The 15,954-nt window shown below is 45.6% G+C and overlaps 1 protein-coding gene across 2 annotated transcripts in view; it reads left to right on the top strand.

The window, feature by feature from the left end:
• Window positions 1-15,954, top strand: part of ATP2B3 (ATPase plasma membrane Ca2+ transporting 3) — an 81,585-nt gene that overhangs the window by 47,402 nt on the left and 18,229 nt on the right. For both annotated transcript variants that reach the window (XM_035097074.2, XM_035097072.2), the window contains exons 15-19: window positions 719-910; window positions 3,346-3,559; window positions 3,710-3,921; window positions 5,627-5,734; window positions 8,503-8,685. In XM_035097074.2, the coding sequence (XP_034952965.1) occupies window positions 719-910; window positions 3,346-3,559; window positions 3,710-3,921; window positions 5,627-5,734; window positions 8,503-8,685 (909 nt within the window). The remainder of the gene's footprint in view (window positions 1-718; window positions 911-3,345; window positions 3,560-3,709; window positions 3,922-5,626; window positions 5,735-8,502; window positions 8,686-15,954) is intronic.

The raw sequence follows: 15,954 nt of genomic DNA, 5'->3' as shown, positions 1-15,954 counted from the left end.
TGCCATGTGGCAGATGTCGCCCACCCAGAGCCCCAGGTGAGCAGTTATTCTTTGTTAACATCGTTGCTATCCCTTAAGTTTATTGATATGTTCTGTAGATGTGTGATATGTAAAGTAAATGAAGACTTAATGTTGAATAGGCAATTAAAATGCAGCTACCTGATGAAACACAAATACCGCAATCTGATTAATTATAAAGCAAATGAAACTCCATGCTTCAATGTGCAAAGGGATGGATGCAGACTAACCTGTTAGTTGAACACAGATCCCATTGAAATCAATTGAAGAAGTTAGTTGTGTGACATATCTTAAGCCTCGTTTATTATCCTGGGGAAAATGCAACTAATTTACCTGCCTGGTTACCACCCACAATGTATTCTATTCCCAGCAGTCAAGTTTTGAAAGTGTTCAGAGTTTTCTGGCAAGGTAAATCTTGACATCCAAGAGGAAAGGAAGTGGTGGAGAAAGGCATGAAATTTGTGGTTGTGTTGTTGGCAGAAGAACTTAACAGGTTACATCTTTTCCAACAAGAGACGATGAAGGCAGAATCAATTCAAGCTCCTGCAGAAGAAGTCCTTCTCTGAATTGCTGGCTTGGTCCTTGTGCATCAGTGAGGCTAAAGTTCTATTAAAAAGTTGACCCACTGGGCCCAAGGGAGAGAGATGGTTGAGGATTCTTACCCTCATTTTGTGTACCCCTCATTTTGTGCCATTCTCAGGGCATAGCAGGCACTGATGTGGCAAAGGAGGCCTCTGACATCATCTTGACTGACGACAACTTCTCCAGCATTGTGAAGGCAGTGATGTGGGGGCGCAACGTTTATGACAGCATATCCAAATTCCTGCAGTTCCAGCTCACGGTCAATGTGGTGGCAGTCATTGTGGCCTTCACTGGCGCCTGCATCACACAGGTAGGCTTCATTGCTGTGCAGTAGTGGCAAGGCCCAGAGGAGGCTGGCCCATTAGGAGGAAGAGAACACTTGCCCCGCCAACCTCAGCCAGCCCCGGGAGAGGATTTCTGAGTGTGTTTGATGGGACGTGCTTAGAAACTTCCCCACAAGTGGAAGCCAGCGATATTAGGCTTCCTGATTATGGGGGGGGGACCATTTCTGAGGTGTGTAAACCCTGTTCACCAACCTGCATAGAGATCTGACGTGTGTGCCCTGAGACATTGAGGGTAGGGGTGCTTATATGTCCCTTGTATGTATGTCCCTGCTCCCATCCCTGTTCAACTGCACGTTTAAGCAAATGCTTGCTGGACATAGCTAATGTTGCCCGGAAATTAGGAAATTACACATTTGGGAGTTGTAGGTGTATCTCATAGCCTTTCTGGAAAAGAGTAGCCATATGGGGCATAGCTGTCAAGGTTTTTCCTTTTTGTAAGGGAAATTCCCTTATGCTGAATAAGCGTCCTCATGAGAAAAGGGAAAACTTGACAGCTATGATATGGGGAGAATGATGGTAAGGTGCATGGAAAACAAATGACTGAGGAGCAGAGAGGTTAAGCCAGGGGTCTCCAAACTAAGGCCCGGGGGCCGGATGCGGCCCAATTGCCTTCTAAATCTGACCCGCGGACTGTCCGGGAATCAGCATGTTTTTACATGAGTAGAATGTGTGCTTTTATTTAAAATGCATCTCTGGGTTATTTGTGGGGCATAGGAATTCGTTCATATTTTTTTTCCAAAATATAGTCTGGCCCCCCACAAGGTCTGAGGGACAGTGGCCCGGCCCCCTGCTGAAAAAGTTTGCAGACCCCTGGGTTAAGCTGACATGAGAGAAATCCTGAATCCAGCTGCTCTATTATACATGGCTCTTGCAAGAATATCAAGTCAGGCTCTCCTATAAGAACATACTTGAGAACCAGGCAGGAAGCAGATTTGAGGCCCCAGCTCCATGTTCTGAGCAGAATGTTGAGAAAGTGGGGAGAATTCTGGGGGTGAGTAAACTGGTCCTTTGGGAGTAATTGCTTCCCAGGCTCCATCTGTGAGGTAAGGCCCATTTGTCTTGAAGGATAAATGAAAAGAGAACCACTGCTTCGTGGTTTTGAATCAGGAATATTTCAGAGACAAAAAAACAAACAAACCCAGCACCCTTAACAGGGGAGTTTTTAGCAGACAGGAACAGCATGAGGAAACACCTCCAAATTTGATCTGTAAATTCTCTCTGGATTGAACTAATGCTGTAGATGATTACCAGTCCAGTTCATTGCTTTCCATGCCCTAACAAACCCATGCAAAGTGGATTGAACCAAAAGACATGCAAGCATATGAGGCTCCCTTAGACCATTGGCCCATCTAGTCTAAGGACTTCCTGACCCAATGACTACTCTGACTTCCAACAGCTCTCCAAACCCTCAGGGCAGAACTACCTATTTCAAGACAAATATGGAGTTCCCACCCCGTTCTCCTGATGGCACTGGATATTTCCAGATAGAGGAGCCTATTGTGTGGCAATGCCCCTCCCTCCACGTGAAATAAGACACGAGACACAGTGAATAAATATAAGTGGGCGAAAAGGCCACAACTTTATTGGTTACGAATGATGAGCGGTATTGGCTTAGGCATTGGAACCTAACCGGCTACATCCGACTGTAACCCGTGTGTTACAGTCTGGGAGAAATTAACCACCAGAAAGGAACCCAGTGATGTACATCTACTGGAACACCTCCTGTGGCCACCGTTGGGGGGTGCCATAAGGCCCTGTCCTCCGTAGGCCCAGGACAAAGCTACCGCCCCCGGAACCCCTTTAACGGAGTTACTTCTCCAATTTCTGGGCAGAGGATGACGCAAACTGCCCCCCCTTCTTCTTTTATGCAAATTTCCAATGCCTAACCGCAAAACCAAGTTGTGACGAATTGCTATGAGGTAGGCGGAAAAACCAGCTTGGCTAGCCCAAGTGGGAAAAGTCCTACCAGGCCCCCCGGCCAACCAAGGCGACCAACCAAAGTCCATAGCAGCATCGGCCTAACCTGCCTAGCCTAAAGGGTGGGTGGGCGGGTGATCCGTTCGGGTTGGGAGCCGGGGCAGGAAAGGCCGAGTTCCCGCCTCCGGCCGGTTTAAAAGACGCAAATCCCGGCCGACCCTATTGGCCGCCCCGGATCTGACGGAGGCGGGAACTCCCACCTCGCGAGGGGGCTGAGCTCTCAGCCCCCATCGCGAGAATTTGCTCGGGGGCCAGCCCACAACACCACCTCCGTGGGGAAGCGGAAGTGGTTTTGTGGAACTGATGTATGCATGTTTTTTCACAGCGTCCGTACAATGTCATTGCCATCAAAATGCCACCCCTGCCCATAAAATACCTGACGTTCCAATACCGCAATGCCCCTTCATCTCAACTTCTCTTGCAGGACTCTCCGCTCAAAGCAGTGCAGATGCTGTGGGTTAACCTGATTATGGACACTTTTGCATCCCTGGCTCTGGCCACCGAGCCCCCCACTGAGGCCCTGCTGCTGCGCAAGCCGTACGGACGGAACAAACCCCTCATTTCCCGCACCATGATGAAGAATATTTTGGGCCACGCTGTCTACCAGCTTATTATCATCTTCACCCTCCTCTTTGTGGGTGGGTTCTCAGGACACTGAACTGGAGTTGGGAGGGGTGGGTGGGTCTGGGTCCACCGTTTGAAGAGGGAGGAGGGGAGAGGCTTGGTTTGCTGGGTGTAGTGTCTTCTCTGTGACGCACTGCTTTACACGCCCCCTTCCTCACCCACAGGTGAGGTTTTCTTTGACATTGACAGCGGCCGCAATGCCCCCCTGCACTCCCCGCCCTCGGAGCATTACACCATCATCTTCAACACCTTTGTCATGATGCAGCTCTTCAATGAAATCAACGCCCGCAAAATTCACGGCGAGCGCAATGTCTTTGATGGCATTTTTGGCAACCCCATTTTCTGCAGTATTGTGCTGGGAACCTTTTGCATACAGGTACAGGCCTGGTCTAAATGGATTGAGTTGGGGGTGGGGTGGGAAAGACAAGATGGATGAATGAATACCTGGATGGAAATGTGTGTCGCTGGCTGGCTGGCTGGCTAGTTTTTTGTTTTGTTTTTAAGAAACTGGGCTTTTCACACACTCTTGCTTTAATAATAAATGTTATCATACAGTGTTGCTTGGGCTTATCGTGTCTTATGAGGTTTCATAGGCCCCTGGCCCCATAGGCTTTTGTTGCTATTATATCAATATATCAGGCATCTTAACTGAGGTTGTGTACACACTAAACATTTGAAGCACATTTCCACTTCAAAGAATTCTGGGCACTGTCGTTTGTTAAGGGTTGCTGGCAGTGCTATTTTTCTAGAAAAAGAGGTGCCAGGACTCAATGCCTCCCTTGTTCTCTTAGAATGGCAAGGGCACCTATCTGAGAGGTGCCGGAACTGAGCTCTGGTGAGTTCCAGCTGGACAAAAAAAGCCCTGGTTGCTGGGCATTGTAACTCTGTGAGCGGTAAACGAGTGTCCAGTGTTCTTTGAGGGAAAGTATGTGTTTTGAATATGCTTTAAAGGTGTGGTGTGTATACACAGCCTCAGTAACAAAGAGGAAAACAGACAGTCCTCTGCCCCAAGGAGCTTACTGTATAAATGTTGGAAGTGAGGAAGATGAGAGAGGGAGGGAAAGGGGGAGGCAATGTTAAAAGGAGACAGGTGTGTGCAACTGCATATATATATTCCTTCCAGTAGCACCTTAGAGGCCAACTAAGTTTGTCATTGGTATGAGCTTTCGTGTGCATGCACACTTCTTCAGATACACAGTGTGCATGCACACGAAAGCTCATACCAATGACAAACTTAGTTGATCTCTAAGGTGCTGCTGGAAGGAATTTTTTTATTTTGTTTCGACTATACCAGACCAACACGGCTACCTACCTGCATATATATGTGTGTGTGTATTTAGGCTTCACTTTCTCTTGAGGGGTGAGCAATGAGACACAGCTGGAATAAACATCTGTTGCTCTAGCCCCATATCCCAGCAGCCCTTGAAAAAGTCAGGACAAGACTGTGGGCAGTCTGGTTAAGAACACGGGAAGAGCAAGTTCCATAGTTCTGCCTCAGAGCAATATGGCTGCCTCATAGAGAGTTCTGGCTCCTCTGGCTTCATGGTTGTCCTCTCCAGACCTCTGGTTCTCCTTGCCCTGCTCTTACATCTGTGACTCTTTCCTTCAACTTGGGGTCCTTCCAGACACGTTTTTATTGTGGGGTTGGTTCTCATGCATGCAACTTTTTTTGCAGTGTCCGCACAGTGTTATTATCATCAATATTCCAGCCCATGGGATTTTTAGTTATTTATTTAATGTCTTTGTATCCCACCTTTCTCTCAACCTGGGAACCAAGGTGACTCTTAATCCGGATTAGCCCTTTATGTGGAAATCCAATATAATAACAACACCTTTGTTGCCAATGTCCCATTGACAGTATTAAGCCCCCTTGGCTGTGTGCTCTCCGTTCCCATTGCCAGTATTGCCCACTCTGATCTTCCTGGATCCAGTCTTTTTTCTCCTTTTGTCTACCGGTATATGCAGTCCTGCCTGGCCACCAACCCCATGAGCCCACCCTTTTCCAACAGCATGTATAGATAACAAAGGGTGGGCCTCCCTCTACAGGAGTTTGTCTCATTCTGCCTCTCTTCCCCCCACAGATCGTCATTGTGCAGTTTGGGGGGAAACCGTTCAGCTGTTCGCCACTGAATGCGCAGCAATGGCTCTGGTGTCTCTTTGTGGGTTTTGGGGAGCTTGTCTGGGGACAGGTAAGAAAACCCTTCTTCTGACTTCTTCATTTGTGCTCATCATTGGATGGTTTTGGAGTGTAGGATAGGATATTATTTATTATTAAGCCTTCCTCTTCCTCACTTGTGTGAGTTTAATGTCTGGTTAGCAGAATGCAGCATAAAATGTAGAAACTTCTGGGACAAGGAGGTTGCTTAACCTTGTTAATAATTATCCAGGACGGATAATCATTTAGCAGGCTGGGCCTTCCTCCCCTTTTCATCCCTCTAAACAAAAGAATCACACACCAGCCATGTCAGGATAAAAATATTGTTTGCTTACATAAAGTTCCAGACTCGGTTCCAGCAGAAAACAGCAGTGAAAACAAGACAGGCAGAATATACTTTTATGTTATAAAATAAATGGTTGAGATAAAAAATGAAATCTGCTCTCGGGAGAACACAGAACAAGCATCCTTTCTCTTCAGTTACATGGCAAAACGAGACTGAACCTGAATTCCTCTCTGGGAATTTACAGGGGAACTGCATGTGTCTTTTAACCTTTGACTATCTAGCAAAACTTGAAATATTATTTTGGCTCAAGATGATTTCCCACACTCACGTACCATTTAAACTTCCCAGCCGGGGTTTAACACTGCACTATCCCAAACAAGTGCAGAAAAACTGCTGGATGCAGAGTGCAGAACTCAGCTTCCTAAGAATCTTTGCTTTCATTTTTTAAAAACAAAAAATCAAGTTACTAGCCCTTGTGGCTGCAAAGATAGGACTGAAATGCACAGTAAAATCTCAGAAGCGTGAGTATGGTTTCAGTGTCCTGATCGTATCCTGCCTCTTTCCTATGACTTGCAGAAACAGAATGTATCTTGCAAACTCAGCACAAATATGCTTACTTTGAATAATGTACATATGTTACAGACTAGCTTTTCTATGCACAGAATTTTGGCTGCCTTGGGCCTATGTTGTTTTGCTGCCCTGGGAAAAATGGAAAATGCCATTGCATGCATGTGCCTGAGGCAGCCAGAGGAGTAAAAGGAGGCAGGCAGCTGGGCATATGCACTGCCTGAGGCAACTGCCTCATGGGTGGGCCGGCCCTGGCTTGGGAACAAAATGCTGATCTGGATGACTAATGTTTAGGAAGGACTGTGCACAGAGGCAGCATAGGTAGGTTTGATCCACACTGTTTGGTCCTACCCTCTTACCCCTTTCTTGCTGTCCTGAGAAATTGCAAGCCACTGATGCCCACTTGCACAGCAACCGTGTAGGATTAGAAAATCGAGTTTATTATACCTCTTATTGTGAGTTGTTGGGACCCAGGTGGCGCTGTGGTTAAACCACAGAGCCTAGAGCTTGCTGATCAGAAGGTCGGCGGTTCGAATCCCTGTGATGGGGTGAGCTCCCGTTGCTTGGTCTCAGCTCCTGCCAACCTAGCAGTTCGAAAGCACGTCAAAATGCAAGTAGATAAATAGGAACCGCTACAGCAAGAAGGTAAACAGTGTTTCCATGTGCTGCTCTGGTTCACCAGAAGCGGCTTTGTCATGCTGGCCACATCACCTGGAAGCTGTACGCTGGCTCCCTCGGCCAATAATGCGAGATGAGCGCGCAACCCCAGAGTCAGTCACGACTGGACCTAATGGTCAGGGGTCCCTTTACCTTTACCTATTGTGAGTTGTCAGAGTCCACCATATAGTCAAATACTAAAGACAGGCCTGCCATGTTCTCTTGAAACTGGGGAAGCACCAATCAGCACCCTTGTTTAGCTCTATTATGTCCAGTTAATGAGCTGACTAGAGCTGTGGGGTGGTCACCTTTGGGGCACTGGCATATGATCCTCAGTGGACTCCCCAGAAGGCAATGGAGCCCTCAGGCCCTACCTACTGTGGGCAGTAGGTGGAGCAGTGTGGAGGGCCTTCTTACCTGACCCCTCTGGCAGGGGTCACTGAGAGAGGGACAAGGCGCTAGGGAGTCTATCTAGTGCTCCCACAGATGTGCTTGCAGCATGCTGGCCTTGCCCCTCGTATCCTCTGGGTAAATTGCAGCGACTCCAGTACTGTGAGGTCAAGGTGATCCACCACCGTCTGAAACCCCAGAAGCCTCACTTGAAGAGCTAGAATCTTTTTGTAAAATAAAATAAAATGATACTGTGAATCTTGGGAATTGTAACCAAACATTGCACACAAACGCATGCGATCAAGCAAATTTATACTTGTAAAAAAAACCTGGTTTTGCTGCTTCTGGAGGTGATGGTGCTAGAGAGTTTGGGCAGATTTGGGGGATGTTGATATGGATGAAAGTCACATGGGAAATGATTGAGTGCCCCTTTTCTGTCCTGCTAATAATTCTCTCCAAATTCCCCACTCCTAAAGTGGCTTCTCATTTAATGTAATTTAGTAAAGTGGCATGCATTCGTAAGAAACAAGTAGTTAGCCGACCAGATTCAGCTCTTGTGTGCTTAAGCCATGGGTAGGCAAACTAAGGCCCAGGGGCTGGATCCAGCCCAATCGCCTTCTTAATCCGGCCCATGGACAGTCCACGAATCAGCTTGTTTTTACACGAGTAGAATGTGTCCTTTTATTTAAAATGCATATCTGGGTTATTTATGGGGCATAGGAATTCATTCATAATTTTTTTTCAAAATATAGTCCGGCCCCCCACAAGGTCTGAGGGACAGTGGACCGGCCCCCTGCTGAAAAAGTTTGCTGACCCCCCCTGGCTTAAGCTATGCAGTCACAGAAGGGCTCCTATTCTACTGAGAAAATGTTGAAATGTGCGACACCTGCTCCCTTCTGTAGGTCATTGCCACCATTCCCACCAGCCACCTGAAATGCTTGAAGGAGGCAGGGCATGGCCCTGGGAAGGACGAGATCACTGATGAGGAAATGGCGGAGGACGAGGAGGAAATTGACCATGCTGAACGGGAACTCCGTCGTGGCCAGATCCTTTGGTTCCGTGGCCTCAATCGTATCCAGACCCAGGTATGAGATAATGGGGGGGACGCCTCCCACCAGGGCTTCCCTCCCCCTTGCCCAACCCTTCCTTTGCTTTCGCAGTGACTTGAAGATAAACCTTTCATCTGGTTATCTCCTACCCCATCCCAAGACATGGTGGTTTCACCCTGATGCTCATGCCTGGGGGGAGAGAGAGAGAGACCTCTAATGCTGGTCTAAGCATTTCATTTCCCCGCTGCCTTGTTTCAGCAGAAAGAACTAATGAATGCAGTGCTTGGGTGCATGAACAGAGGCAGCCTATAGAAGCAGAAATGGGATGACAAGTTGCTGGGTGGTTTGGAAATGCCCAGAAAAATGAGGGGGGAAATCTGTGGCTGAGATGGTAGTAGCAGAAGTGGTGGTGGTAGAAGTAGCAGTAGTTACAGCAGTCATAGAGTAGTCCTTTCTATAGTTATCAGGTAGGTCATTTGAATTCCCATATTACTTGTAGGGAATGGAGGATGGGAGGTGGTGACTTGTCCAAGGCCATTCAGTGTGGCTGTAGCTAAAGACGGACTCAGTTCTGACCTCTCTGATAGTAGCAAGGATCCATGCAAAGCCACATGCTCCCTGAGCTGAGCCCATATACTGCGTTCTTGCCCCATTTGAAGGACAGAAGGCCCCATAGTAAGGCCAGTATAACATGCACTGTCTGAATCACCCAAGATGTTATGCCCCATGCTCCATTGTTCCTGTTTTTTCAGGGAGCTTCTTCCAAATATCCAGTGTGGTATTAAAGCTGGGGCATTAAACATAAGATCCTACTATAGTCTACACAATCTGAACATTTGCAGGGCCACAAAGCCACAGGCTGGTGTTCTTACTCTCAAACCAAGCCACTGTTGGAAATAGACCAAGCTATTGACATTAAATTGGTATCTGTGCATAGGACACAGTGTACTTGCAAATGTCTGTGTGTGCCTCCTTGTACTGGGGAGGTGCAGTAAGCAGATTCCAGGAAGCAGACTTTTGTTATGAACCCTCTTTCAAAGCCTCTTTTCTTCCCTGCCTGGAATATATTTTAGAAAGTGAAGCACTTGCAGTGGGTGGTAGACAAATGGAATATAGGTTTGGGGGAATAAATGATATTTGTCCAATTGAAGGAGAATGGACATTTCAGTGGTGGGGTGATGAGGAATTTGGCCCTTCAAGGCATTTGGGTTTTATATCCCTTCATCTTACTAGTGGCAGGAACATACCTCTCTGCAGATTAATGATGCCTACACTGAGTAGCATCGAGGGCCTCAAAGTATGAGCATGCACCTTGTTTCCTCTGTAAGACAGTCCCTGCTTTCCTTAAAGCTAGATTATACAAGTTTGCCACAAGAAGAATAAACTATGGAGATCAAATTCTGCAAATGTGCTTAATTGACTGGGTAGTTAGTTTTCTACCTCACTCATAAATCATTCAAATACGATTTATTAGACACAAGTTTCATTTGGCACCTACAACAGTGACACGGGGGATGTTTTCATCCAAGTTTTTTCTTAGAGTAGCCTATATAAGTTAATGAACATGACTAAGGGCTCATCTACACTTCCACTTCTCTCATGCCCAGAAATCAGTTTTCTGCTTAACCCACACTTTCTGGGCATGGGTCCAAACAGTTCCCCTCTTGCCTTGCTCCTTTCCCAGGGAAAATCCACTCTTTAGCTGTAAATCTGAACAAATGACAATCTACAGAAAACCTGATTGCTGTTTGCTCTGATGGAGCGCTAAAGAGTGGTTTCCCCCAGGGAATAGCAACAGGGCAACAGGAAGTACGGATAAGGCCTAAGCCAGATCCATTAATTTCAGTAGGCCTATCCTGAGTAAATCTTAGTTGAATACCACCCAGTGACACTGACATTATCTCAATAAGAAAAAGAGGTATTCACATAAAATAGGCACTATGACACACAGAAAAAGAACTCCTTCCATAGTTACTGGAAACCTTGCAACTCTCCTTCAAGTCTCAGGCTGCTTCCACACTAGGGGTTTATTCTGGAACTGCCATTCTTTGTCCACTTGCTCTTTTAAGGGACATTACATGACATTGTCATTAAATTGCGGTTGCCCTATATTTTCCCTGTACTTTTTTCAACTTCTTTTGAGAGCCCACAATTGCCGACCTTGTTTGAATAGGATGGAACTGCTGCAGAAGCACCTTAACTCTACTCTTCTGTCCTTCTTTTTATCTTTTTAAGAAATGCGGTTTTGATGTGTGCAGTGACATTTGGGGCAACTGAGCCCTAATCTGCCACACCTTTTCACCTTAGAACACTCATTATTACCTATCCATCTGGCTCCATTGCATCAGTGTGTTGATTTTTTAAGCTTTACTTTTAGATTTGTGTTAAAATGCTTTTTCACTTACATTGTGAAAAAGCATTCTACTGCAGATGTTAAAATTAACAAATAAAATAAACATGCTGCTGAAATGCATTTTTACACCGCTTCCACGTGGCAGTTTATTGTCGCAGTCTTGCTGGTGCTCATACATACAAGTTTTGTTCAGCACCCACTCAAAGTCATCTTCATCAAAAGGGAACCTGTGAAAATGATAAATAGGGATTAAATGGACATCTTTTTGATGATGATGTTGTTGTTGTTGTATGGATGCTGTGAAAAACGTAGAAGCATGAACAGAACAGTGGGCTTATCCACACTAAAGAGTGGGGCAAAATGCAAGTGTGGATAAGCCCAGTGTCCACAATAACCTGCCTTACTTTCTTACCCATAATGCTATGTTACGCCCTTTAATATGGACAGAACAGAATAAGATGTACATACTCCAAAAGTGCAATGCTGAGTGAAGTGTGGGAAGTCCATTTCAGTTTCACATGTTGTTTAAAGCAGAAGAGCAATGTCTGGGTAGCTCTAATAGCCTACAGTCTGGAAGCACCCTCAGGCAACCACTTTTACTTCATCAGGCTTGTTAAACAGCCATGAGGTCCAGAAACTTGTGTTTTATTTCTAAAAGGCGAATCAAAGCTAGGATTATCTGGTACCTGACATCAGCACTGAAGATCAAGTACCACAGTCTTAGCTCTGCAATAAAAGAATGCAAGATTATGCTCAGACACGAAACCTAGGAGAAAACCCACCTGAGGGCAGGTTATACCACCTCTAGCCATTGTGGGGCTTCTGTGCCACATACTTCAAACTAGGTCCATGGGAGAGGAACGATTTCAAGACAACCATGTCTAGCTTCTATGTTCTAACGACATGCTTTCTGATTGCAGCCCTTCCCCACCCCACCCTCCCTCCCCACTTCCTCAAACTGCCTTAAAGAGGGGGGTGGGACATGTGCCTGGCAATTTTTCTTTCCCTTTTTAGCAAGTCAAACAAAAGGTGGTTTGTTCTTGCCTTAAGACTTGATGCTCATGGGATATCAGAAGTTCTCAGGCCTGGAGCATGATAAGGAATGACCAATGGCATGTTGCATAGCAAAGTTGTTGCTTAATGGATGAAATGAAATGAATAGAACCAGGAATCCCAACTCTTCTCCTGCACCGGCTCCATTCCATGTAAATATGGCTGATTCCGAGGCATCCCAAAGTGAGGGAGACTGCTCAGCTGTCCCCATCCTCTTATTTCCCTTTTCTAAGAAATCGACACACACTCAAATGCAGCATATGCTTGTGTCAACAATGCAATGCAACCAAGGGATCCTGGTTTTGCTCCATACGGTAAACTTCACAAGACGTTTCCCTGCAGGAATGAAGGAGCAGGGCTTCCAGAATGGAGTGTAGGGCTTCCAGGCAGGCCCAAGCCCCAGCTCTTTCACTTTTAAGCACTGTGCCTTATCCCCAGCCCACTAAACTGGCTTTATCCTGTGAGATGGTGGCAAAGCATGGCAGCAACCTGGTGTTCATACCAATCTGCATCAACTTGCAAGGTGGAAGCATTTCCCAAGAGGCTGGCTAGCTGTTAAAGAGGTAGGGTGACCATGTGTCTTGCTCTGCAGGGGATAATCCTGTACCTGAAGGGCTGTCTGGTCCAGGCCCTGTTTAAAGAGTCCTGTCTTGAAGTTGCCCATCAATAGTTAGCATATGGACTGAGCAGACACACAGAGCTCAGCTAGTCATGGTCTTCTTCCCTGCTATGGTGAGATGTGTTGCATTTTGACTTAAATTATAGTCATTATTTCTAAACTTGCACCTATACATATAAACTAGCATATACAAATTGTATGCAATCTGTGTCCTCTTTTGTCCTCCTTTTTGGCTGATGTGTTTGCTTTTTTGTGTGGTGCCAGCCTAGGAAGAAGGGAGCAGGCTGCTTCCTGTGGTTCAGAATATGCCTTGCATAAAAAGATGACTGGCCTCAGAATGGAGGCTCTCCTGCATCCAGCTGCTCATCCCATTTGCACCAGCAGGAGATCAAGAATTCCCAACTGGTCCATGGCCTTCCCTCCATTCCCTGATGGGTTCATTTGGTTTTATAATAATATACACAACCTTTGCTGCAACCTAGTGAGGATAAGTTCCCCATTGCATAACTGGGGGGAAGTGCAGCCAAGAGAGTGACTTGCCAAAGGCCACCTCAGTAAGTCCATGTCTGAGCTAAAACTCTCACACATAATTTATTTTCCCTGCAGAGCCACACTGGCTTTGGGCCACTGCTCACATGTTGCTGGTAGTCATGAAAAAGTGAAGGTGCAATGAAGGTGAGCTTGCAGTGTGACTGAAATACTCCACAAGGCTGAGCATTGAGAGAATTATGATTTCTGCAACAGAAGAAATTCATCACATGTTCCATACAATTGCCTATATTTGAGAACTGCTAACAGCAGTCAGATTTTTGTTTCTTATTCTGGTACTTCAGATGGCAACCTGTCATGGATGCTTCAGTTGAGATTCCTGCATTGCAGGGGGTTGGACTAGGTGACCCTTGGGATCCCTTCCAACTCCTATATTCTATGATTCTGTCATTTATGCATGGTTCACTGAAGGGCTCTTTCCCTTCCCCACCATCCCTTTCCCCTGTGGCGTCACTGAGCCCCCTAGACATAGTTGTTCAGTCGGGTGCATGGGACACACCTTATTCATACATTCAGTGCTATTCAAATGGTAAGGCTTTCTATGGACTATCACTATACCATTTCCTATTGCAGGTGTTGCAGGTATACCATTTACATATTGGAATGATTCCTCCTACAATAAAAATAAAAATAAATGACACATCCTTGCATTTAGAAAAATGGCATATCGAGGCATGTTCTCCCTGACATACTAGTTTTCTACTTGTTTCCTGCTTGGCAGGGGGTTGGACTGGATGGCCCTTGTGGTCTCTTCCAACTCTATGATTCTATGAACATTCCCCAAAGTGCTGGGAAAAGCTTTACTGGTTAATTTTGCTGAATCTATCAATAGCCTTAATACATCAGTATTTTATTTTATTCTTTTTTTTATTGGGTGGGAAGGAGATGAGATGATCAGTGGCTAAGGGCTGGCATGCAGGTGACACATGCAGTCAGGTGTGTATTTACCTCCATCCAAAACTTTGAACCAGGGTCTACAAACATACATGCCTATGGGAGCAGGCTTGTCCACAGGATGCCTGCCCTCCCTTTTCTCCATGGACAAATAATGTGAGCAATGCATATTCACTTAGGCATTTGCAGAAATGGATGACACCACTATCCACCCCAATTCATAACACTGCTGCATGAATTACAGTACCTATGTGTGTTTGATTGAGAAGTACCAAATACAACTACTATATTTGGGCAGGGGAAACCACCACCCCCTGTTAAATCTGGGGAGGGGGTGGTCTTCCTAGCCATGTGACTGACTTGCTTGCTTGAGTCTTCTATAAACATCTTGGCCTGTTTGCTTTCACACTCTGGTATACATTGGTACCTTGGTTTATGAACACAATTGGTTCCGGAAGTCTGTTCATAAACTGAAGCGTTCATAAACTGAAGCGAACTTTCCCATTGAAAGTAATGGAAAGTGAATTAATCCGTTCCAGATGGGTCTGCGGCGTTCGTAAACCGAAAATTCGTAAACCGAGGTGTTCATAAACCGAGGTTCCACTGTAGTAGTGAACTATATCAAAGAAGAATTCAAGGAGGGTAATTTGCAGGATTGGGAGGTACAGTAGATGCTCTGTATTTTTTTTGTCCATGGAGATAGCCTTTTCTACGCAGTAATATTCTAATAATAGTTCTCTGATTAATTACTTATATGGCAGGGCAGGGCATGCTTGAATGCAGGGCAGCTCAATTTTAAAGCATAAAAAGTGGCAAATGTAGGTAGCAAACATCTCCACTCACACACAACCTAGCAATTTAATGATAATTTACTAATTTATTTATTTTTTTGTTTCTTTTATTTATCTTTGGGCAGCAGTGTGTTCTGTTTCTATACAGACCCGCACTGGAGCACTCATCTAGCTAGCTGCACAACAGCACAATCTTCAATCCCCCCCCCAATAAGGCATATGCAACAGGAATGCAGGGGTGCTACTTTGATGTTCCATCTCAGACTTAATTTTGCCCTAGCCCTACCAGCAGTGGTGGACCTCGGGGGTGTCAAATTTCCCCGGTGCCCTGTGCAGGGCCCAAATCCAGTGCCTTCCCCCTCTCCATTCTGAAGTATAGTTCTGGCATCCCCTGTGGCTCTGCGCCCAGTGCGCACAAACCGGCCACACTCCCAGCACTCTGCTGCCAGACATTTTATTTTATACTTAATTTTGCCAACAATTATTATTTGCAAGACTAAGATTAAACACGAGAAGACTCCCTGGAAAAGACCCTGATGTTGGGAAAGATGGAGGGCACAAGGAGAAGGGGACGACAGAGGACGAGACGGTTGGACAGTGTTCTCGGAGCTACGAACATGAGTTTGACCAAACTGTGGGAGGCAGTGGAAGACAGGAGTGCCTGGCGTGCTATGGTCCACGGGGTCACGAAGAGTCGGACATGACTAAACGACTAAACAACAACAAGATTAAACAAAATAAAATAAGTTTGTAGGCAACCTCCAACAATGAGATAGGCTACAGAATGAAAAGCTACTCATAATCAACGTTCAACAATAAATAGGGACGTTTTTATATACAATATTTAGGCTGCAATTCTAAGTGTGTTAGCAGGAAATAAAAACAACAGAACAAAATAGCCCTTTGTTCTGAGTAAGCCCAGTTCTGAGTTCATGTTGTTTCAACAAATCAGAAGTGGAGAATCGGTTTTCTTTGGAAACATCAACAGTATAAAAGAAATAGAATCTTGTATGAATGTGTGAATTAGCCTTATATTTATAATTTTT

This window comes from Zootoca vivipara, chromosome 16, assembly GCF_963506605.1.
Source record: "Zootoca vivipara chromosome 16, rZooViv1.1, whole genome shotgun sequence".
NCBI classification, from domain to species: Eukaryota; Metazoa; Chordata; class Lepidosauria; order Squamata; family Lacertidae; genus Zootoca; species Zootoca vivipara.
Note: the sequence above shows the minus strand (reverse complement) of the source record. Positions and strands in the feature narration are given on the sequence as shown.